The following is a 20,715-nucleotide window of genomic DNA, read 5'->3' as shown; positions in this document are numbered from 1 at the left end:
AGAAAACTCGATTGTAATATCATATGTTATTGAAAGTAGATAATACGTCAGAAATTGCTGCCTTTGCTGTATAACTGAAATATACATTATTTGAAATCTCAGAGATGAGGATTGCGGGAAACACCCCGTGGGTTGGCGCCACCTAACGGCAGCTATTTCGTAGGTCTGCATCATCTTTACCAGGCAGATCCGTAAAACAAAGCCACGTGTAGTCCACTTTCTCTGTTTGCACGCGCATATCATTTTGTAATAGAGCATACATATTTATATACAACAGCCAAGTGCTCCTCACTGTGGTAGAATATCGTCTGTCGGCCTCGGACAGGTGTGCCTCTCACTCTTTCTAGTAGGTCTAGGGCTTATGGATTCGGTATTCCACTTTTAACATTAGACCACAAGTATTTTAATGAACGATGAATAGGCTGGTATTTCAGTTGCGGTTTTAATAAAAAAAAAATCTCTTGCTCATGATTGCATTTTTCATGTCAAAGGACAGTGCTTTAGAAAGACTTGTTTACGAACACATGAGGCACGGTATGATCATTTTCTGCTACTTAGCTTCTAGGATAATACATGACACATTTTGACGCATTGAGTAATATTCATGAATTAAACAAAAGAAAATAATCCCAATTTCAGTGTATGGCGATGCCTTCAATTTGATAAAACAATGTATTGTCAACTATCGATTATTCGGTCTCGTAGCCCTGTGTCCTACTGCTAGACAACCTCTGTCAAAGCAAATTAAGAACATATATATATAAATAACCTAGCTCTGTACCTATATATATATATCGAAGATTTTCACGAGGGATCATTGCCATCAAGAATAGACTTTATTAAATGAGTTAATTTGGCAATTGGACACATACATGGCAAGTAGATTACATCCTTTATATGAGAAAAAGACGTGAATGCAGGAAAATGACGTATACAATGTGCGTATTTATTGCTAATTAGAAGTGATAACCATATGTGGTTTAGCTCGTTACGAGAAGGATATTACATATCAATAGCAAACATTTCGAAACAGAAATATGATACGGTAATAAGAACATGTGATTTAATCATGTGCAAACTCTGACATGTATATCGTAAAATTAACATAACTTAAAATACTGTCCGTCGTCAACATGTTGGGAGGGATATAAATATTAATTAATGCAGATTAAACTAAACGTTTATAAATTCATATAAGACTTTTTACACACTCTCACCAAGGAATATCAATATTTGCTCAATAGGGGTATTTTCCGTGAAATTCGATATAGATTTTTGTACTTTGTTAACAATGGGGTTCCGAAGAGGGAGTTTCATTTTAACTTCATGAAAAGACGTCCAATAAAAGTGACTACTAAGACGCAAATAAAAATTCCAAAAAGCATGCATTCCATATCAAACAAGACTAAATATATAGGCTCAGAGGTCGCAACGTGTTATCAGCTGTCATGACGTATTTTGTTGTCTTTTGTTTCTCCTTTGTTCTCCTCATTTATTTTTCGTTATCATTAATTATTTTGAGTTGATATTTCTTTTGTGTGTGTGTGTGTTTATGACATGATATATGTGTTCAATATCGGTCTTTTAGTTTTGATTCCATGACAATGATAATCAAGAAATGGATCTATAACAACAACATAAAAGGCAATATTTTATATTTTAATCGAAAGTGCAAATATCGAAATTGCTAATTGGAAAGTGCTGGAATAAGAATTTACTTTAACACTCTTTTTGTACGATTTGCTCTTATTGCACTTGTTACAATTTACACCAAGTGTATGTGATCCGTCTATCATTGTACCAAGGTATCAGCTGAGTATTGGTTTTATATGTATTCATGTATGCTACATATCAGTGAAGTCTACCACATACTGAACGATACATTACAGATACTACATCGCATAACTAAAGCGGATTTCAGGTTTTTCTTTTGAAATCCAATATTGAAAATTATGAAATCAATTTAATTACTTAAATTATGGGTCTTTTGCACTGTCTCGCAAAGACATTGTTTGGCCTATTTAGAGCTTTTGGTCACCTTATATGACCACTTTAGGCCTTAAGCATCGCTGACGTGTCTTAGAAAGTCTAACCAGATGCATACTACTGGTACAATTTTGGATCTACTGTATCTGCCTGTCAGTTTATTTTGATTGATGCTAATATCTTGTATGTCTATTCTATCATCCTTTTTTCAACCAAGCAAAGTTTGATTTTATGTTTGATTCAGTGGACACTATTATATCCATTTTTACCTGGATGTTATGTTTGCTGAAAACACACAAGTTCAAATTTGATCACAAATACTTAAAATGGACTTGATATTGCATTAACAAAAATGATATAATGCACATTTAATTGGGATAGAATTTGTTCGCATATGGATGTCTTTTATCATGTTTAAGCAAACATATGCGTTTGTTTTCCAATGTACCTACATGTATGTATATGTCTACAGCTAGAGGAATATGCATGTGACGTCATAAACATTAATTTTATTATGCAAATGCCCATTAAATCTTCAATATATTCAATTCTGAAAAAAACGCGATCATAATGATTATCCAAATTATCATCAGATATCTTATTTTAATGTTTTTAATTATAAACAAAAAGGGTTTTTGTGTGAAAAGACGTCTCTGTTAAGAATAGGAACAAGACGATTTGTATCAATTCTTGTTTAGCGCTATGACAATGTCTGGAAGTATTTGGGAGGAGATCAAGTAATGTTCTCCGAGACAATATCTAAAATGAGGAAAACCTGTTCCTTTCTGCAAATTTATTAAGAGGTGTATGTTAAACATTCTTAATGTTTTAATGCGATTGTAGTATAATGAGTTCAATCATGCAAGAACAAACTGTAGTGAAAAAATCTAAACAGTGACGAGGCATTATGTTGGGAATCAATCTAGAATAGAGGATAGCTGTAAAACAAAGATGCATTTCTTGAACATGCTCTTTGTTTGTGATGAATAGAGCTGGTTTGTTTGCTGCTTCACAAGCCCATTCTTAGTAAATGTATATGTATATTTCTCTTTTAACCTGAGGTATATTAGTACAAAATACTGTTTGATTGTTAATACGACCGTCTGTGACAATTGACGTGTTATAAGTGTCAGCTTTCTCAGGTATACAGAATTGTTCTGAAACACAAGCATTTATCCTGTGAAAAAAGGACAGCTCTTCTATCTAGTAAAACTATCTTTGCCCCTAGCACCTGGAATAGAGTATGATACCTAGCGATGAGACCACCGCCGTGGAACACCTCTTGGTTTTTCGACACGCTCCGAGGGGCACATTTGACGGCGTCAAGCTGCTATGATTTTGAGAAATACATTGAGATTTACGGCGTAGATAACAACTCTATAACAATGCGAATAAGTAGTATTTTAGTACGCTGATATGTTTCTTTAGCTCCCCTTAGCAGATTTATAGCAAAAATACGTTGTTTTATTGACAATTTATATCTCCTACGATGTCTCCTCCAATAGTAAAGTAATGTTCTGGCAATTGTAATTTGTTCACACTAAACGATTTTTTTGTTGTTTACCTTATAAACCACCTATGCCAAAACAGTATATTTATATATTTGTTTCTTCATAGGATTACAAGGAACACAACTTTTAAAACCGACATCAGTAATTCAGAAAGTTATTTAATGATATTTTATTACGCATAGGAATTAAAAATAGTTGTGGGGGGGGGGGGGCTATAACGATAGCTGGGCAAAAATATGTAACATTTACATCGTTTGATGTAAAACGATACTTCTTGATAAGTGTTGTAGAAATCGATAGCAAAAGCAAAATACATTCCGATAAATAAAAACCTAAAACATGGACAGATGAGTCTAATCATATTGTAATACTAACATATCCAGATGGATATTGAATCTCCGTTTACATAGTCTTACATCACATGGAAGGGAGAGGTAGGAAACTACGAAAACACGTGTCCGGTTCCTGTCAATGGTTTGTCATCAGGCAGAATATGACAATCTGACAGAAAAAAAAAAACATATAGTAAGCATGTCTGCCAGAAGGAAAAGTCAAATTAGCAGGCATATTGTAATGATACTGGGTCAACTATTTATAGATTTATAGATTAGGTCCTATAATGAAAGACCTCCAATGTATGCTGAATCAATTTCTGTAGTAAAGCATGTGTTCTGATATTAAAAGTCGACTACGATAAAAAGCCTATCTTCCGCTATTGTCTGTCTGACAGCAAGCTTTTGACTAAAACGAACAGTTTCTGGTGTTTCCTTGGTTATATTTTGAAGTCCAATTGTTTTTCTAGCTGGTCGACTGTGTATATCAATTATGAATCTATTTTTATTTTATCCATCTGCAAACATATATTGGATTGTACATGTTGAAACTTACATGCAAATACGACAATACTCTAATGCAAGCTTTTAAGATGGAGAATATTCTATAAAAAACGGCCATGTGTTATATAAGGAATCTTTTGAATTATAGAGTTTAAATGACTACAAAACTGACAATGTTATGATAGTTTCATCATCGACTGGCGTCTTATGTCTGACATTGTCCTTTCATTTTAATTGCTTTAAAATTTTGAAAATGACAGAAAATTAAATTTAAAAAGTTCCCAAGGTATTACACTTTTTGATAATCGTTTTAAAAGTATGACTTTCCAAACGAATACTATTCATAAATAAATCCAATTGCACTATATATAATATATATTTGTAACAGGAAATCCGATGTGCCGTTCTAGCACACTGGGAGATAGGAATGTTTACTTTGCACATAGGATGTCTTTGTGGTGCAGATGGTGATGCTGTTTCACAATTAACCTGGACGTCATGGTGTGACGTCATATGCACGTGTACCCCTGTTGCTGATCAGATCTTAAGATACAATCACCGTTGCAAGATTTGAAAAGCTACTGGGGAGCATAGGGGATGCAATTACTTTCTAACTTTAAACAAATTAAGCGTGAATGTTATTATCGCTTGTACCAGTATTTATTAGAATTCCTTGTTTTTGTATCCGTATGCTTTAGTATATATATAATTTTTTTTAAATCACGCATATATTATATCTGTCTATTTACAAATAAATATGAATAAATACGAATGAAAACGTTCTGGATAACACAATGAAATTCCACAGCATGCAGCTTGCCAATTATTCGGACTATACATTTTCTTCATTAATAATTCAGAAAAAAACTATATGCAATAGTATATAGCAATTTATGATAGATCGTTGCACTTTAGCCCATTTTGTTGTAACAATAGTATTGATAAGATAATATATTAACATCAATTTAAAGACGCACAATATTGCCTGTGAAAATTACCACATGTTTCGTCATCAGTTGCCCTTCCTTGTGCCCCACCATGAAAGTGAACAGAACACCACTGATGCAGAAAACACTCTGTAACCTAGATGTTTTGCAAACAAAGACGGTTTGTAATTAAAAACCTCTCTGTTCAGCAGAACATTACTTCTTTTTAAGCCATTGATAGAAATGAATCTGAGGTTTGTCTCGCTCAAACATTACCACGATGTGCTGTATGATATAAATTCAAACAATGTTCAGAAAAAAACAATCAAGATTTCACAGTTTAATTGTTAATATCAAGACTTACCGTTGTATAAGTAGTACTACAATAATGTATTTCATGAAAAGTATGAAAAATGTAAATATTAATCTATCATCGAATGGAAAACAGACATTATGCATTATCAATCAAAATATATTGATTTTATTTTATATAAAATATACGTTATTTATTGTTTGCTCTCTAGGGATTTTTTGGTACCAGGTATACTGTAAGTTTGTTTCAAACACAGCTGTATTATAATAAAATATCATATAGAAAAAATAAATCATAAACACACCCTTTTTGGACCCCCAAACGTCTGAGTCAGCTGAAATATGAATTTTGTCAATTTCAATTCTAGTAGTGAAATGTATTCGATTTGTGCCTTTGTGTGGTAGACGATATGTGTAAAAGGGCGATGCTGTGTAAAAAGCTCTCACACCAGTCAGACCGCAGGCGTACACTCGCCAGAGCTTTGTGATTATATTTACATTTTTATCATTAATAGGAAATTCTTCTCAGCACTCTTTTTATCACAGATGAAATACAACGATATGATCTAGTACGCATTTATCATTTGGGTATTTCTGGAGGGTCTACAAACGATACATACTACCTAGGAATAACCCAGCGGGCAGGAGATTCGACTCCCAGCCCAACTAAACGTGTGTGTCTATCAAAAAGATCAGAGACCCATGAGAGGAATTTAAGTAAATGTGCTCCTAATCTTTCGGGTAATAATATTCAAGTTCGGATTTCATAACCTGATCATTTCAAAAATACTAATACATACGAGTAATTGAACGATGCAACCTCTCTACCAGTGCGATCTCTGGTTACCTACCGGATTACATACAGAAACACCGTAAGTGGAGAGCTCACTGGATCTGGAAATGCGAACCCGATTTCGATTACACGCGCTTTTTTGTGTTCTGTACCTTTTTACAGATAACTTATCTCTGTGTCTGTCCTCGCCAAAAATGTTTCAACGCTCTTTAATCTCCAACACATTTCCATTTTTTTAGGAACCAAATTGATATCTTTCCTTTCTACCCATATATTCTGTGTCCGAAAGTTCAATCATGTCAAATATAAATTGATAGCCACACCGTTTATATCCGCTGTCAGTCGTATCCTTCTTCGTTTCCTCACTCATCCTTCTCTCTCTTTCCAGATATCGTATTTCTGTCTATCTCATGATCTGTCAACAGTTGTTACCATATTCTGCTGATCAGAGTCTCCTGATCTTATATCTTATCATGTCTTGCTAGAGTCCCTTTGTTCACTAGCCAAAAATTATTCGATCACTGATCGTCTTATTCTAGAATGTCCAGTTATCAAGATACTAATGCTGAATGGTCTTATGTATCAGATAAAGAGCTCAATTACTAGTCTACTCAAATAAATCATAAACAAACTCAATACGATCCATTGAAATAATTACGTTTTATTTTTGCAATCAGTCATGAAAATACCAACCATCATAAGAATACTAAATAATATCAGATTCATTTAATTGCTGTATTTCATAAAAAAAAAATACTGATAAGTTAACAAGACGTAAATCATATTACAATATTGTAACACATGAACCAAACAGATTTACAACGAGACTATTGAGAAAGTAAACTGACAATACGACGGCGAGTTTAGGAAGGATAACCGTCTTCTACTTCATGGATGATATCCAGAATGTAAATCTAGACTAAATAGAAGGGTTCCTAAAGTGGTAGTTTAAAATTAGCCAAAAAGTATCAAACAACACTAAAACACCATATTGTACGAGGTAATAGGATATGTGTCATTAGAAATAATCATATACTTGTCTTATGTGTGACTCTCTCATAATACTGTATTATAAACCAATTTAACTTGATATCCGTCCGATTCACATAGACACGCCTGCGTGTAGATTATTTAACTGGAGTATGCATTGCCCTTGTTATTCCCAGGATGTTTAAAAAGACAAACTTATATTTACATTAGAAGTGAACTGAAGTAATTAATAAATAATACCAGTTACTTGTTATAGATAGTAAACAATTCTAAAGGTTCATAACTTGGTTGATAGTTGGAAATATAATAGTCATGACGTGTAATAATTGATAATTTATGATAGAAGGAAAATGGATAACATAACATGGATTTGATAGAGTATATTGTACATAAACCACAGTATATACTCTACTAACCAGTGATTTGTACTTTTACCTACACTGTTTACGTTAGTTTGATATATGTAGGTCATCGTACGCTGTCTGATTAGCGATGGATATCATCTGTTTCTTTACTGAAGACCAACAATATTGCTTAGTATAGTCAATTCCCTGTGGAACACGCACGTCCTCGGTTTACCATTTGACCTATATTCTCGGGATGACCATCTATGTATGAGGCTTTCCAATAAAAACTGAGATTCGGTCTCAATTATTTGCGAGGTATTAATTTATAAATTTTACATCTTCTCAAAAACGCATGACACGGAAATAAATCCTTGAGTGACGTCATAATGAGACGGTAGTGAAATATTCCAAACGTTTGGAATTATCTACTGTGGTCTGCTTCCGTTTGTTGTTTTCAGTCTTGACCAAATATTACATTTATTTTCAACAGGTAAAGAATCCGTTATTGCCGCCATTTTCGCGTCACTATTAATGCTCTCCCAAAGTGAAAGTCAACATTGCCTTCTGTATGACGACAGACTTTCAGGTCACTCGCGTATATAGTAAGGTCACAGTAACAGGTAAATACAAAAACATTAACACCGTTATAGATTTTCACGATTTTTTTCAATGGAGTATCAGGAATTAATGGAAGGAGTTTATCAATATTTACCTGAAAAGTGTGCATCTTGTTGATTTTTACGCTTAACTTCAAAAAGGTCGATTTATTATACGATGTTTTTGGTTTTATAATCGAACTTTTTCCCTATTTGTCACGGAAGTCATTCAGGTGCACAGCAAAATATACATCAATGAGTTAATTTCCTTTTAGAAAAACCTCATATAATCCTTTTTTTTTTTTTTTTTTTTTGTCAAATGCAAGGTTGCACTTTTGGAAAAATATGTGGTCGATGTTAATGTTATTGTCCCGATATTGGAACTCTTCAGTGTTTCAGTGTCAAAAGGCGGCAAAGAAACGAACAAACATAAATATACACGAAAGCAGCGGATCGTAATTAATTAAATTGATAATCCATAGAAACTTTCCAAAGATATACTGTATTTTGTAGAACGTTACATGTAAAAACGGGTTGATTCAATATATTGTGTTAAAACCACGGCCTCCATCGTTTTCATGACAGCCGAACCCGGCTACGATCAGGAATGTGGTGACAGGGTGAAACTAGCTATAGAAGACTTATGCGTTTGCCGTTTCTTGTAAAACTCTATTCATAGCTGGTATTATTTGATGTTGTTGTACCATATTTAATTTTAATTCAAACATAGAAAACATACAAAAATAATGAAAAATACCAAATGCAGCCTTCGTCTACAGACACAACGCGGAACCTGTAAACAATGTGACGTCATCGGAATGTTAAATTATTTTACATGAATACAGTAATGATCAGCATAATGTGGCGCAACAGTAACCCACATACGTTGAAATTATGTTTCAAATTTCAGTTTTAGTTCTGCTTAAAAGACTTTGATAACACTTAAGGGAAAGGTTCATTAAATGGTCCGTGTTACCTGTCATGTTAGCCTGATATATTAGGTAACATCCACATTGATCATCCTAACACACTATGTTGTGATGGTATTGTGTACGGATTATCAGTATGTCACTAGGTTTAAAAGTTTTCATGTGTGCAAAACAGCCAAAATTTAATTTAACAAACGCTCGCAATAACACCTCTTTTTAAAAAAAAATGTTATTGCTTAAATCAACAAATAATCTATCGAAATGAGTTTCCCTGTCTTTTTTATTTATTTGTTATCAATATTATTATTGATATCGTATCTGATAATGTCTATTGATAATATTTCCTTTATATGAATCCTATTTTAGAATTGTGTATCTATCTATTTTTTAACTTGTGCTATTTATAAACTTGCGTGATCGTTAAAGTCAATTGGCCTTTGCATTGGGATATTATTTGCTTTAACCATCCAGAAAAGATTTCGACGGGTGTAAACAACTCACAATTCTGCTGGGAACGGGCATGTTAATGGCCTTTATTGATTGTTGATGATGGTTAATGATTACAGATAATTAAAAGAGAGTACTAGTACGATATCACTAGGAGGGTATTTTGATTCAGTAATCAAGCCATTGGGAAATAATCTGTTATAAAAATGTATGCAGTTTCATTAAGCACGTCACGTATGAAGTGTTGATCACTTGTGTTTATATCCATGATCTCATGTGGACGCGGACGCTTATCCTTCCGATACACCAGATATCATTCTCATTTCACGTCTACAAGGATTGTTATAAAATCTGTATTCTATCTTGCCATACTTATCGATGTTGATTTAGGATAATAGATTTTTTATTATTTGGTTCACTTGTTCTCTTCTTTCTCATTGTCAGCTGATAGCGTTTGCGTATAATTTAACGTGATTGTTTATATGCCAAAAGCCTATTGTAATATAACAAAAGCCTATTGTAATATAACAAAAGCCTATTGTAATATAACAACACCCTATCGTAATATAACAACACCCTATTGTTATATAACAACATCCTAGCATACTATAACAATACCCTATTGATATATAACAACAACCTATTGCAATATAACAACATCCTAGCATACTATAACAATACCCTATTGTAATATAACAATACCCTGTTGTAATATAACAACATCATATTTTATATAACAACATCCTATTGTAATATGACAACGGCCTATTGATATATAACAACAACCTATTGTAATATAACAATACCCTATTGTTATATAACATCAGCCTATTGTAATATAACAACACCCTATCATAATATAACAATACCCTATCTTAATGTCTTAAAGCATTTATGTACGGTAAAACATCCTTATAATGCCTCATTTTCATTTACGATATGATTTTCCATCAATGATTTTATGTACATATTATGTTTAAATGTTTTAAACAAATATTGGTATCATTTTAGTTTTAACCTACACTAGCTAGTAATACCAAATTGATAACAGTGCATTCAATACACAATTTGAGTCATATTCATATGAGAAGTATGCAATGCAAGCTGTTTCATCTTTCTAGATATCATTGTCCTAATACCTAGATAAAAAAAAGAATACCGATATAATAACGCTACCATTATTCAAAATCAAAATCGATTACACGACGGCAAAATATTAAGAACATTCAGATTTGCATGGAGACTCCTAAAACAGTAATAGGAGAATAAGACCAGACGCGCCGTAGGAGTTAGTTAGTTATTTAAGAAATAATTAACGATGATTCGTGTATTATTGCAGGATATACAACGAGGACGAGGATATTTTGCAATTAATTAATAACTCAGGCCGCACAATACACGAGTCAAAGTTGATTATTTCTATTCTACCATGTACTGTTTAGTTCTGAGATCGACCTCTTTCTAATAGCAAAGAAACCCCGAGAAAACCTTGTAATTTTTTTCTTGAGTATTGCATTATTTGTTGATGAAATATACTGGCAATTCAGTACTACGATCAAGAGCAACTATCATATGGCATTGATTTTGAAAATTAAAAAAAAAAAGGAGAAAAAAAAAATAGGGGGCCTCCATAGGATTCGAACTCACGTCGTGATAAAAATTTATTGAAAGACTAACCCATTAGCCCACTCGGCTATAGTAACCTTCTATAAAACAGGTGAATATTACATATACAAATTTGTTACAGCTGTGACTGCCGACCGTGTATTATTGGCACGAGCGTGGGTTATTGGAAAATAATACATGGTTTTAAACCAATCAAAACTGGCGTTGCATAGCAAACATGGTAGAATAGTTCTTAACTGCCAATCAACACTATAAAGGTCATTAGGGCCAAAAACTTGTGAATTATAGATAAAATTGGCAAAAGATGAAACGATGTCAAACAAACGAAACATGTAAAAATGTGAATATATATTGGTATACTCACAATTAGTTTAATATTAAGTGGCTATGGTTACTCAAATCTTACAGATCGACTACAACCACCATACAAATCTAGGTCAAATCCGGGTAAAGTGACATCTCAAATGTGAGTTAAGGTGGTGACAAGCCCATCTGACTTCATATCGCATTCGGAAATAGCAGCATTCTAAATGAGATCGTGATGACGACCAGGAAATTCCTCTTGTTCTTCATTATCTTGTATATAATGCAGTAATCAAATAAATATATTGTCCCTAGAATACTTACCAGGCGATATAAATGGCATTGTACGTGATAACGTTTGTAATAAAACTGGTCAAATACATACACCATTATCCGCCAAAGATGTAGTATTCCTTTTCAATACCATTTTGAAATTTTTGAAAAAACGGATAATTCCTTTACACGAAGAAATTAAGGTTAACGAACGAGTATTGAAAACTCATTAAATTTGATATATGATAAGTATCTTTGTTTATTTAGAATTTACATTTCCTATACGTCTGTAGGTCTCTGTTTATATATTTTCCCCATAACGTGGCCTGCCAAATACTTAATATGATTCTAAACCCAATGATTTGAGAATTCTCTTTATTACTGCGACCTGTTACTAAAATACCACTTATTCAAATTTAATTCTATCCATTGGGATATGATGTCAGATTACTTCGGTCTTTTAAATGTGACGGTATAATATGCATTTATCCCACCAACGGTGTAACATTTTGGAATCAATATGAGTGACAGGGCTTAAATTCAATTCCATTAATGGGGTATTCATACAATTACTCGTAGTCGTATTTGACGCAAACAATATCTGTTTCCTAGTTGCTATGTAAATACATGTGTCAATTTCAAATCAATTCGTTAATCAGTAAAGGTTTTATCACCTTCACAAATGATATGTCTTATTTCCTTTCATTACACATTGTTTTAACTTCATGCTTAAACATATGTAAGGTTAATTCGACCGAGAATCATATATAAATGACCAATATTTTTACATGCTAATATAAATATTAAACTTAAAATTAAATTTTCGTTTCATTTTAAGACAATGACAAAAAACTGAGATGTATTGATCCATACAGTTGAATTATGATTTGTTGACTACCAATACCGGGGAAATTTGTTCTTTTAAAAATGTTACTATTGTTGTGTGATATATTATCATTGTTACCTTATATGCTATATCTTTGTTTGTTTGTTTGTTTGTTTGGTTTTTTTTTGTTTTTTTTTTTTGGGGGGGGGGGGGGGGGGGGGGGGGGGGTCAGGTGAGCAAATATCGATTAATTAGAATATTTTCAAGGTAATGCAATTATCATTTTAGATTTATGCGTTCGGAAAGGCGCCGTTTTAATTATTTCATATATAATTACTTAATATTTTCTATGTTGCAGGTTCCGAGTTTGTCGCGATCCATCCACAAAATGCATCAACACCAACTAGCAATGGCAATAATGGTGGAAGCGGAAGTGGTGGAAATAGTAACGGAAGTGGTGGCAGTGGGGGTACACGGAGATTGCGGACGGCTTATACAAATACTCAGCTGCTGGAACTGGAAAAGGAGTTTCATTTCAACAAGTATCTGTGTAGGCCTAGGAGAATTGAGATAGCAGCTTCGCTGGATCTCACAGAAAGACAGGTCAAAGTTTGGTTTCAAAACAGACGAATGAAATACAAACGACAAACACAGTCACAGCGACAGAAAATGGAAAACGGTGGTAAATCGTTTCCGTTGGATTGTGGTATGGATAGTCCAACATCATCTGAAGGAAGTTGTGAGAGACTGGAGAATGCTGAAAGTAAACACGAAAACATGGAAAACAACGGGCAGTATTCTTCTGATGGAACCGAAACAAAAACATTAGAACATATTTTAAAGGCTGGCTCCCCGGGAAGTAGTGAAGAGGGGAACAGTGAGCCATCGGGTAATGACAACAACAGGGACGGCACCATAACAAATGGTTTAGACCTCGCTGATGATCGAAATGTGAATGAGACAGAAGAAGTCATTGATTTAGAGAAAAATCATACATCAAAGCAAAGCATTGACCCGAACGGAAACCAACACTCGACTCCATCGTTTGACTTCCAAACACTCAACAGTCCTGATTCAGCATGTGCGTGCAATATCGCGAATAGTAAAGATAACATGGACGATTCTAAGATGCATGTACTTGATGACGTCACGGAGGTTTCAAGTGAGATTTTGACAGGTAGGACGGGATTAGAGTATTCGCCTGTGTTATTACCTTGCAGCACGCCTCCTAGTACTGTTAAGTCAATGGTCTCTAATTGTGTTGATTTTAACCGAACTAATTCAAATCCTGAAATGGGTCATGGAACTCCCCAATACTCCTCGTCGCCTCTCAAGTCTAGCCCGGTTCAACACGATGTTAGTGTTAATAGAAATAGGCATGAGAATGGCTTTATAAACAACAAGGGTCGCTCGGACGCTTGCCCAGGACCGTTGAGTGCCACGGAAAATATGTCTACGATGTCTCAACACTTCGGATCTTATGGAAATACATACATGAATCAAAGTCGATATAGTACGGCGCCATTACAGTACAGCTCAGGGTTCCCTCCAACAAAACCCCAAAATATGGCTAACATATCTCAGTATTCGTATCAAAATACCAGGATGGGACACACTGATATTAAACAGACCGAATCTGGTCGTTCATCTCTACAGCAACAACCGCATATGGGTAACTACAATTCCGGACAGTACGATTCGCTAAACAATAATAACTATGGTAACAATATGAAACGGAGCATGCGTGGATCGTCATCGGTGTATTCAATTCCCAGCATTCAATTTCGTGCCAGTGGTTTAGCTGGAGCAGATTCATGGAGTAATGAGACAGCACATTCTCCGGTCGCCAGTGACGGTTTCGGTAACAACGAACACGGTGCTGCTATTAGTCCATTATACCAATATAGAGTTAACACCGGGATACACTGTCAGACTTCTTACACACAGCCGCCATCCCGATATAACCATGCAGCACCATCTGACAACAATAGCTTAGCAACCCGACATGGTAGTCATAATGGCGGTTATATGGCCAAGCAACCGACATATCCCCAGCTGCCACATCGTATGGAACAAAATTCATCAAATTCACTTTATGGTATCAATTATGTTGAAGGTTACTCGCAGGACGTTAATCACGTAATGAACTCTCGCCAGCTCTCGACCGAAACGTCAATACGAACGTTAGCCGGCCATCACAGTTCTGAGTCTGATTACCCTTCGGAACAATATTCTGCTAATATGGCGTGTAATGATCCGGGATCCTCGGACCTTAGTGGTATATTTAACGAGTATTTTAATAGCCAACAAACAGAATATCAGACCATATAAAATGGCCGTGTAGTGGTCATGAAATTTGATCTTGAGTTCACGTTCTTGACGCTCAATAATCTTTGACAAATTTTATGTTTTTCTGTCGTAAAACAGCACACTTAGTCGCCTTTCCCACTCAGGTTTATGAGAAATTGGACAAAAACGGGTGGCTATAAAAATTTGTCAGTGATAATTTAGATGACCTGAGAAGTGGTTTGCTGTCGAAAAAGGCAATAAAGCAACGTCTATGGCCAATTAGAGATCTCGTATTGACGCTCAAGTAGTATAATGTGGTTTTGTGTTGTGCTTCATCAATGTACCACTTCATCCTGAACTATATAGGTGTTTATTGTATACCTACCCCATAGTGGACGGTGATATTGATTATCATTCAGTTGCATTTCTTATGCTTATCGTTAAGATATTATCTCTGATAGGTATATAATAGGAACGTTTAAGGTACTCGTTAATGTATGTTTAACAATATCGTAAATCATTTTAATTTCTCGAAAATTCTAGGAGTTACATACCATTTATGTCTGTAAATAAATCTTCGAAGATGTTATTTGTCATTTTCTAAAAATCGTGAATTTTGCAAGAAATCCAAGAATCAAGAAATCTGACTAATTCAAATAACTTTCGGTGATAATTGAAAAATGTTGCGATAAATTATTTTGTAATGGAAATATGGAAGTCAAAGATCAGACAGTGTTAATATCATTTTATTGATTCAGATATAAAGTTAAAAGTCAAAATGTCATCTAAAACTAAAATAAAACGATATGTTGTTGTTTTAAAATGTCATCTGAAAATAAAAAATAAAAATGATATGCTGTTGTATAGCAATAACTGACCTATAATTACCAAGCCTTACAATCTGTTCTCTCTCTCTAAAACTGATAAAATAATTTATGCATAATTAATGTCATATGGTGTTTGTATGGAAAGTGAAAAAAATGAGAAATTATTTGTCCTTCCAATTTAAGGTACAGAGAAAAAGCGTGTTTTAAATATTGTTTGATGTGTTCAATTTTTATTTATTGTATTTATTGTTTCAGGAAATAAAAGTGTAAATAATTATTCAAAAATTTATTTTTACTAAAACATGCGTCTCCTTCTTAGATGTACTAATTGCTAAAATCGTACATCCGCTCACTTCAAAGAAAACCAAACATCATTCAAATACTAAGTATACATGAATTACATAATATAGAATACAACAATGTTCAGCATAGCGTTAACTGCTAGTAACAGCTGACTGAATCATGCTACAAAAGAATAAATGTTCCATACATTAATGTATTATATATCGAATTAGTAAGGGTGCATCTGACCCAACAACACAACAACTTTCTACTTGATCTTCTTAAACTAACCCTTGTCACGTGACTACAGGGTATATTTACTCCCATATTAGGTAACGAGTTTTTACTTAATTATAGCAGTACAATCAGTACTTACTTATGATGTTTTCTGAATTTAATGTAAAACCGCAAAAGTACCTTGTGTATTTAAAAAAACGCAAAATGGTGTCGGTAGATTTAGAATAAAAAAAAATATTTTAATAAGTAATGCGTTGAATTGCAAATTTCTGAGTAAGATAATTGTATCAATTGATGTTTTTTTTTTTTTTTTTTTTAAAGCCATTAAAAGGGGTACCTATATTAGGTTTATGTAACAGCTTTTAAAATACTTATACAGGAACAATAACAATAATGTTAATGTAATATTTTAAAATTACTACATGTATATCTTTAAAAAAAAATAACAATTTTGACACAGAGCCATATTTACATTCTTCATGAAATTTTGATGTTTGAAACAAAAGACGGCTAAATTAATACAAAAACATACATCAACATAGGAGATATAATAACGGAACAACCGCTGATATTTGTATATTCAGTATATTTAGGAACCAGTTTTTCAGTCAGTTTACAGTATACGCATTTTCTACAAGATGATGTATCATGGATATTTAGAATGTAAATATGTTTAACTGTCGGAGTCAGCTTTCATGCAATTCTTGCCGTAAATTAAAATGTCGTATTCCATTTTAGATTGTATCAGTATCTGTGATTTTAGCACTAATATGTGAGGTGTAGACGTCATATCTTTTATGCGAATTCGGATATCGATAGACATACACATACCTTGTAATGCATAACTTTTCAAGCATATTAGAATTTGAAATTTTTGGCGAAGCACTTTTACAAAAAAGGAATGCGTTTTTATTTTGTTACTTCCAGTTAAGTTATATATAAACATCATCATTGATTAGCATAACTCTATAAAATAAATTAGCAATAAAATGACAGTAATATATATATAAACTCCTTTAAGATAATTTCATAATTCCTAACAGTTAAATACATTAAAACTATCTCAAATGAAATTTATGAAATTTCTTAAACATTAAATCATAAATAAATTTCTGAAATCATATGTTTATTACGTTATTTTCAATTGATAATTTATCATATAAAGTTAGTTTTTAATTTTTACAAATGTAATAGTATTTGTAAACAGTTTTATTATTGTTATTATTGTAAATAAATAACGCCTTAAGTATTATAAAACTCCATCATGCGGGTAGGACTCTTCAGTGATGTAAACGGTATACACTTTTCGTGATAAATTATTGATATTTGATAACTTACAAAAAACAAAATAAAACGGTTCATATGTTTGTTGTGTATTCTGAACAATATTTTCATGTATAAACTTTTAATCTCGACAGACAGTGTTACGGTACATATCATATGTAAAGCTAATATCCCGTTATGATTAAACAAAACACCTCAACAATATCAACCCAGAATTATAAGTATAATAATGACAAAGACGTGTACATGGGTAGATTATATCTAGCTCCTTTATTTCCTTTTTCACTGATCATCAATCATTTCTATAACTGGGTCCAGCATTAATCTAATTTTCTGTTAAAGTGTGGTTACGATTTAAGGTGAATTTATAATATAAATTATGTCTATAATTGTGACCACAAATGTCCCTTGTGGTTTATCAGAATATATGTTAATCTCAACTATATCAATATGTAAGAAGACGGAAAGTAAACTATATACAATCGTTTATTAAAATGTATACATGTATGATAATTCATGATATTACCTTCATAAGTTTTAATGTATTGCCGGTGAGGACCATTTTAATCTTCTTAAGATTTCGTTTACCTAGTGGTAATGTTTTGTTGCTTTTTCCTTCGAGCAAGCCTCATTCCTCCAGATTCCATTCGATCACAATTAAAACACTTTTGCACAAAAGGAGCTCGATTGCAAATATTAGTTTGCGAGATCGTAGACTTAGTGTAGGAAGTTTGTTTTTTCATTTTTTTTCTTCTCCTTTTTATGGAAAACTGGTCTAATTGGAATTAGAATTCAACTCTACAATATGCGCTTTTAATCAAGGATAGATTAAATCTATATATTTCATGAAAATAGCAATGTACTCGGTCGCTGCCAAGTTAACTACACAAATGCACCGATTTACTGAAAACACCAAGTAGATTGAAGAACTTTAATAACTTCGCAATATACGATACCTTTCAATATAGAACAAAACATGACAACATATTCATATCACAATTTGACGTTAAATGTTGTTTGCATGAATTAGACATGTCATGAAAGTGACTTCAGACCAAACACGTGTCGTTCCAATGCTTACTTATTATGATCTTGTAATTACATGTAATTGGCGGAATGCGGGTAGGTATTTCAAACGTACCGAGTACGAAAACCCCCGGCATGTAATATTAAAGTGAAATATCGGCCACACAACTACGACACGTAAGCCATTCGGTACTGGTCACACAGGTAATGTCTCGGCTGGAGCGTGTGACGGGTACCATGATACCAACATTGTTATACAATAGGAAAATTACTCTTCGTTCATAAATCACGCACTCTGAACTCCCTCCAGGACTCAACTATTCACAAATATCACATTTCTTATTGTAATATGAGAAATGTTTGTTGCCATTTCATAGGCCCTGTAGTTTACTGGACCTCAACCTTTGACCTTTCAACTGTTTTCGTCTTTTTGATATTTGATTATTTAGTAAGCAAGTGGTCGTAACGCCAAAGATAATTGCGACCTTTAGTTAAATGCTTTGGAGTAATGAAACGACGGAGTATTATTTTTGGATTTGTCTGAGCAATTTTCTACAGATTGTCCGTTACGCCATAGTCACTTACTACGTCAAAGAATACATTTGATTGTTGTGGACGTCATTTGTGTCAAAATAAACAAAGAAACGAATATTTCAGAAACTCACTGTCATGTGATATAACCTGATACTAAAGCACACACAAACCTTTGTGGATTCGAGAACGTTTATACCGTTGTTAGGAATTTTCGTCAAATTCATGTTAAATGATGCCATAGGTACGAAAGACATTACTGTCCCTACCCAAGGTGAACAGGTCTGGTGCAGAATTATATGTGTGGGGCAAAATTGTAGTTGATCTAAAAAGCAATTAATACCAATACCATGTGGTAGTAGATCCGTATTATATGTATATGAAACTATACCAGCAAGCAATAACAGTTCACTACATTATAATTATTGCGGATTTTTTTTTTTTTTTTTTTTGTTCAATGAATTCATCTTGTAATTTTGTATGTATTATTTAAAATATTAATTGCCATATTGTTATTTTTTATCAGCAATTAAAATGCATTCAGTAATATATCAATATAACAAAAAATTCATATCAACTAGAGTTAAACAATGCATATTACGACGACGTTGATATCAGTAAATGATGCCTTGTAAATGTATTATTTATGTACGATTGTTTAATATACCCTATTGTCTCATTCATCGCGGCGTATATACTTGTTGTGTGGATTAATATAGTCAGTCACGGTGTTCTGGTGTTTTACACTGTATAACAAGCATTATGTTTTACCTATTTTAAAATGTCATTTTTTTAAGTTTTGCTCAAAGATAATATTACTCATATTATAGCTCATACCTTCTAGAATGACCTCATAGATAACATACGTGGTTTTATATCTATATATAGCTATTTATATGTATATGTTGATCCTATGTTGTACCAATAACGTGATGAATAAAACAAATGTTAATAAAAGAAGAGAAACATTAAAAGTGTCTTTTTTATCTTTTTTATACGTACTATTTTGTTACATTGTTTGTCTATATTATTTCATAGTAAAGTGAGCCAGTGGAAAACATGACATTAAGGCGTGTTTGAAAATCACACACCATAAAAGTTAAGAGCTGGTAACACTAAACTCTGGAAATGATGAAAAGCGTTTCTTATTTTATCGAAATGTATTGCTGGAGTTAATTATATAATTTTCTCCTGATAAAAAATAAATTGATAAATTATAATGATAAATATATTGATTGAGTATCGTAGTACATTGCGTATATTATTTAAGCTATGCATAGTCCATCTAAATTCTTCTCGTGGATAACATACAATAAACCAATACACAAGTCGATATACTGTAGTATGTGTAACAAGGGAGACAACGATATGGCAGTAATGAAACCACCCCGCAGTTTACCTTGTACAATATATATGTAGACATTTCCTTTAACATATCTAGTATGACAAATATCGTTTTAGAAGTAAATCGAGATATGTCTCGATGCAGGCCTATTATTGGCTGCTGATTAGATCATCGATGTAACGGAAATGCTTGT

General features: G+C 33.2%; 1 protein-coding gene across 1 annotated transcript in view; it reads left to right on the top strand.

The window, feature by feature from the left end:
* LOC117321752 (GATA zinc finger domain-containing protein 14-like) overlaps positions 1 to 20,151 on the top strand; it is a 42,813-nt gene extending 22,662 nt beyond the window's left edge. Inside the window, exon 2 of the mRNA XM_033876268.1 lies at positions 13,060 to 20,151. Coding sequence (XP_033732159.1) covers positions 13,060 to 15,032 — 1,973 coding nt within the window. The 3' untranslated portion in view covers positions 15,033 to 20,151. The remainder of the gene's footprint in view (positions 1 to 13,059) is intronic.
* The last annotated feature ends 564 nt before the right edge of the window (positions 20,152 to 20,715 follow it).

Source organism: Pecten maximus, chromosome 2 (genome assembly GCF_902652985.1).
Source record: "Pecten maximus chromosome 2, xPecMax1.1, whole genome shotgun sequence".
NCBI classification, from domain to species: Eukaryota; Metazoa; Mollusca; class Bivalvia; order Pectinida; family Pectinidae; genus Pecten; species Pecten maximus.
Note: the sequence above shows the minus strand (reverse complement) of the source record. Positions and strands in the feature narration are given on the sequence as shown.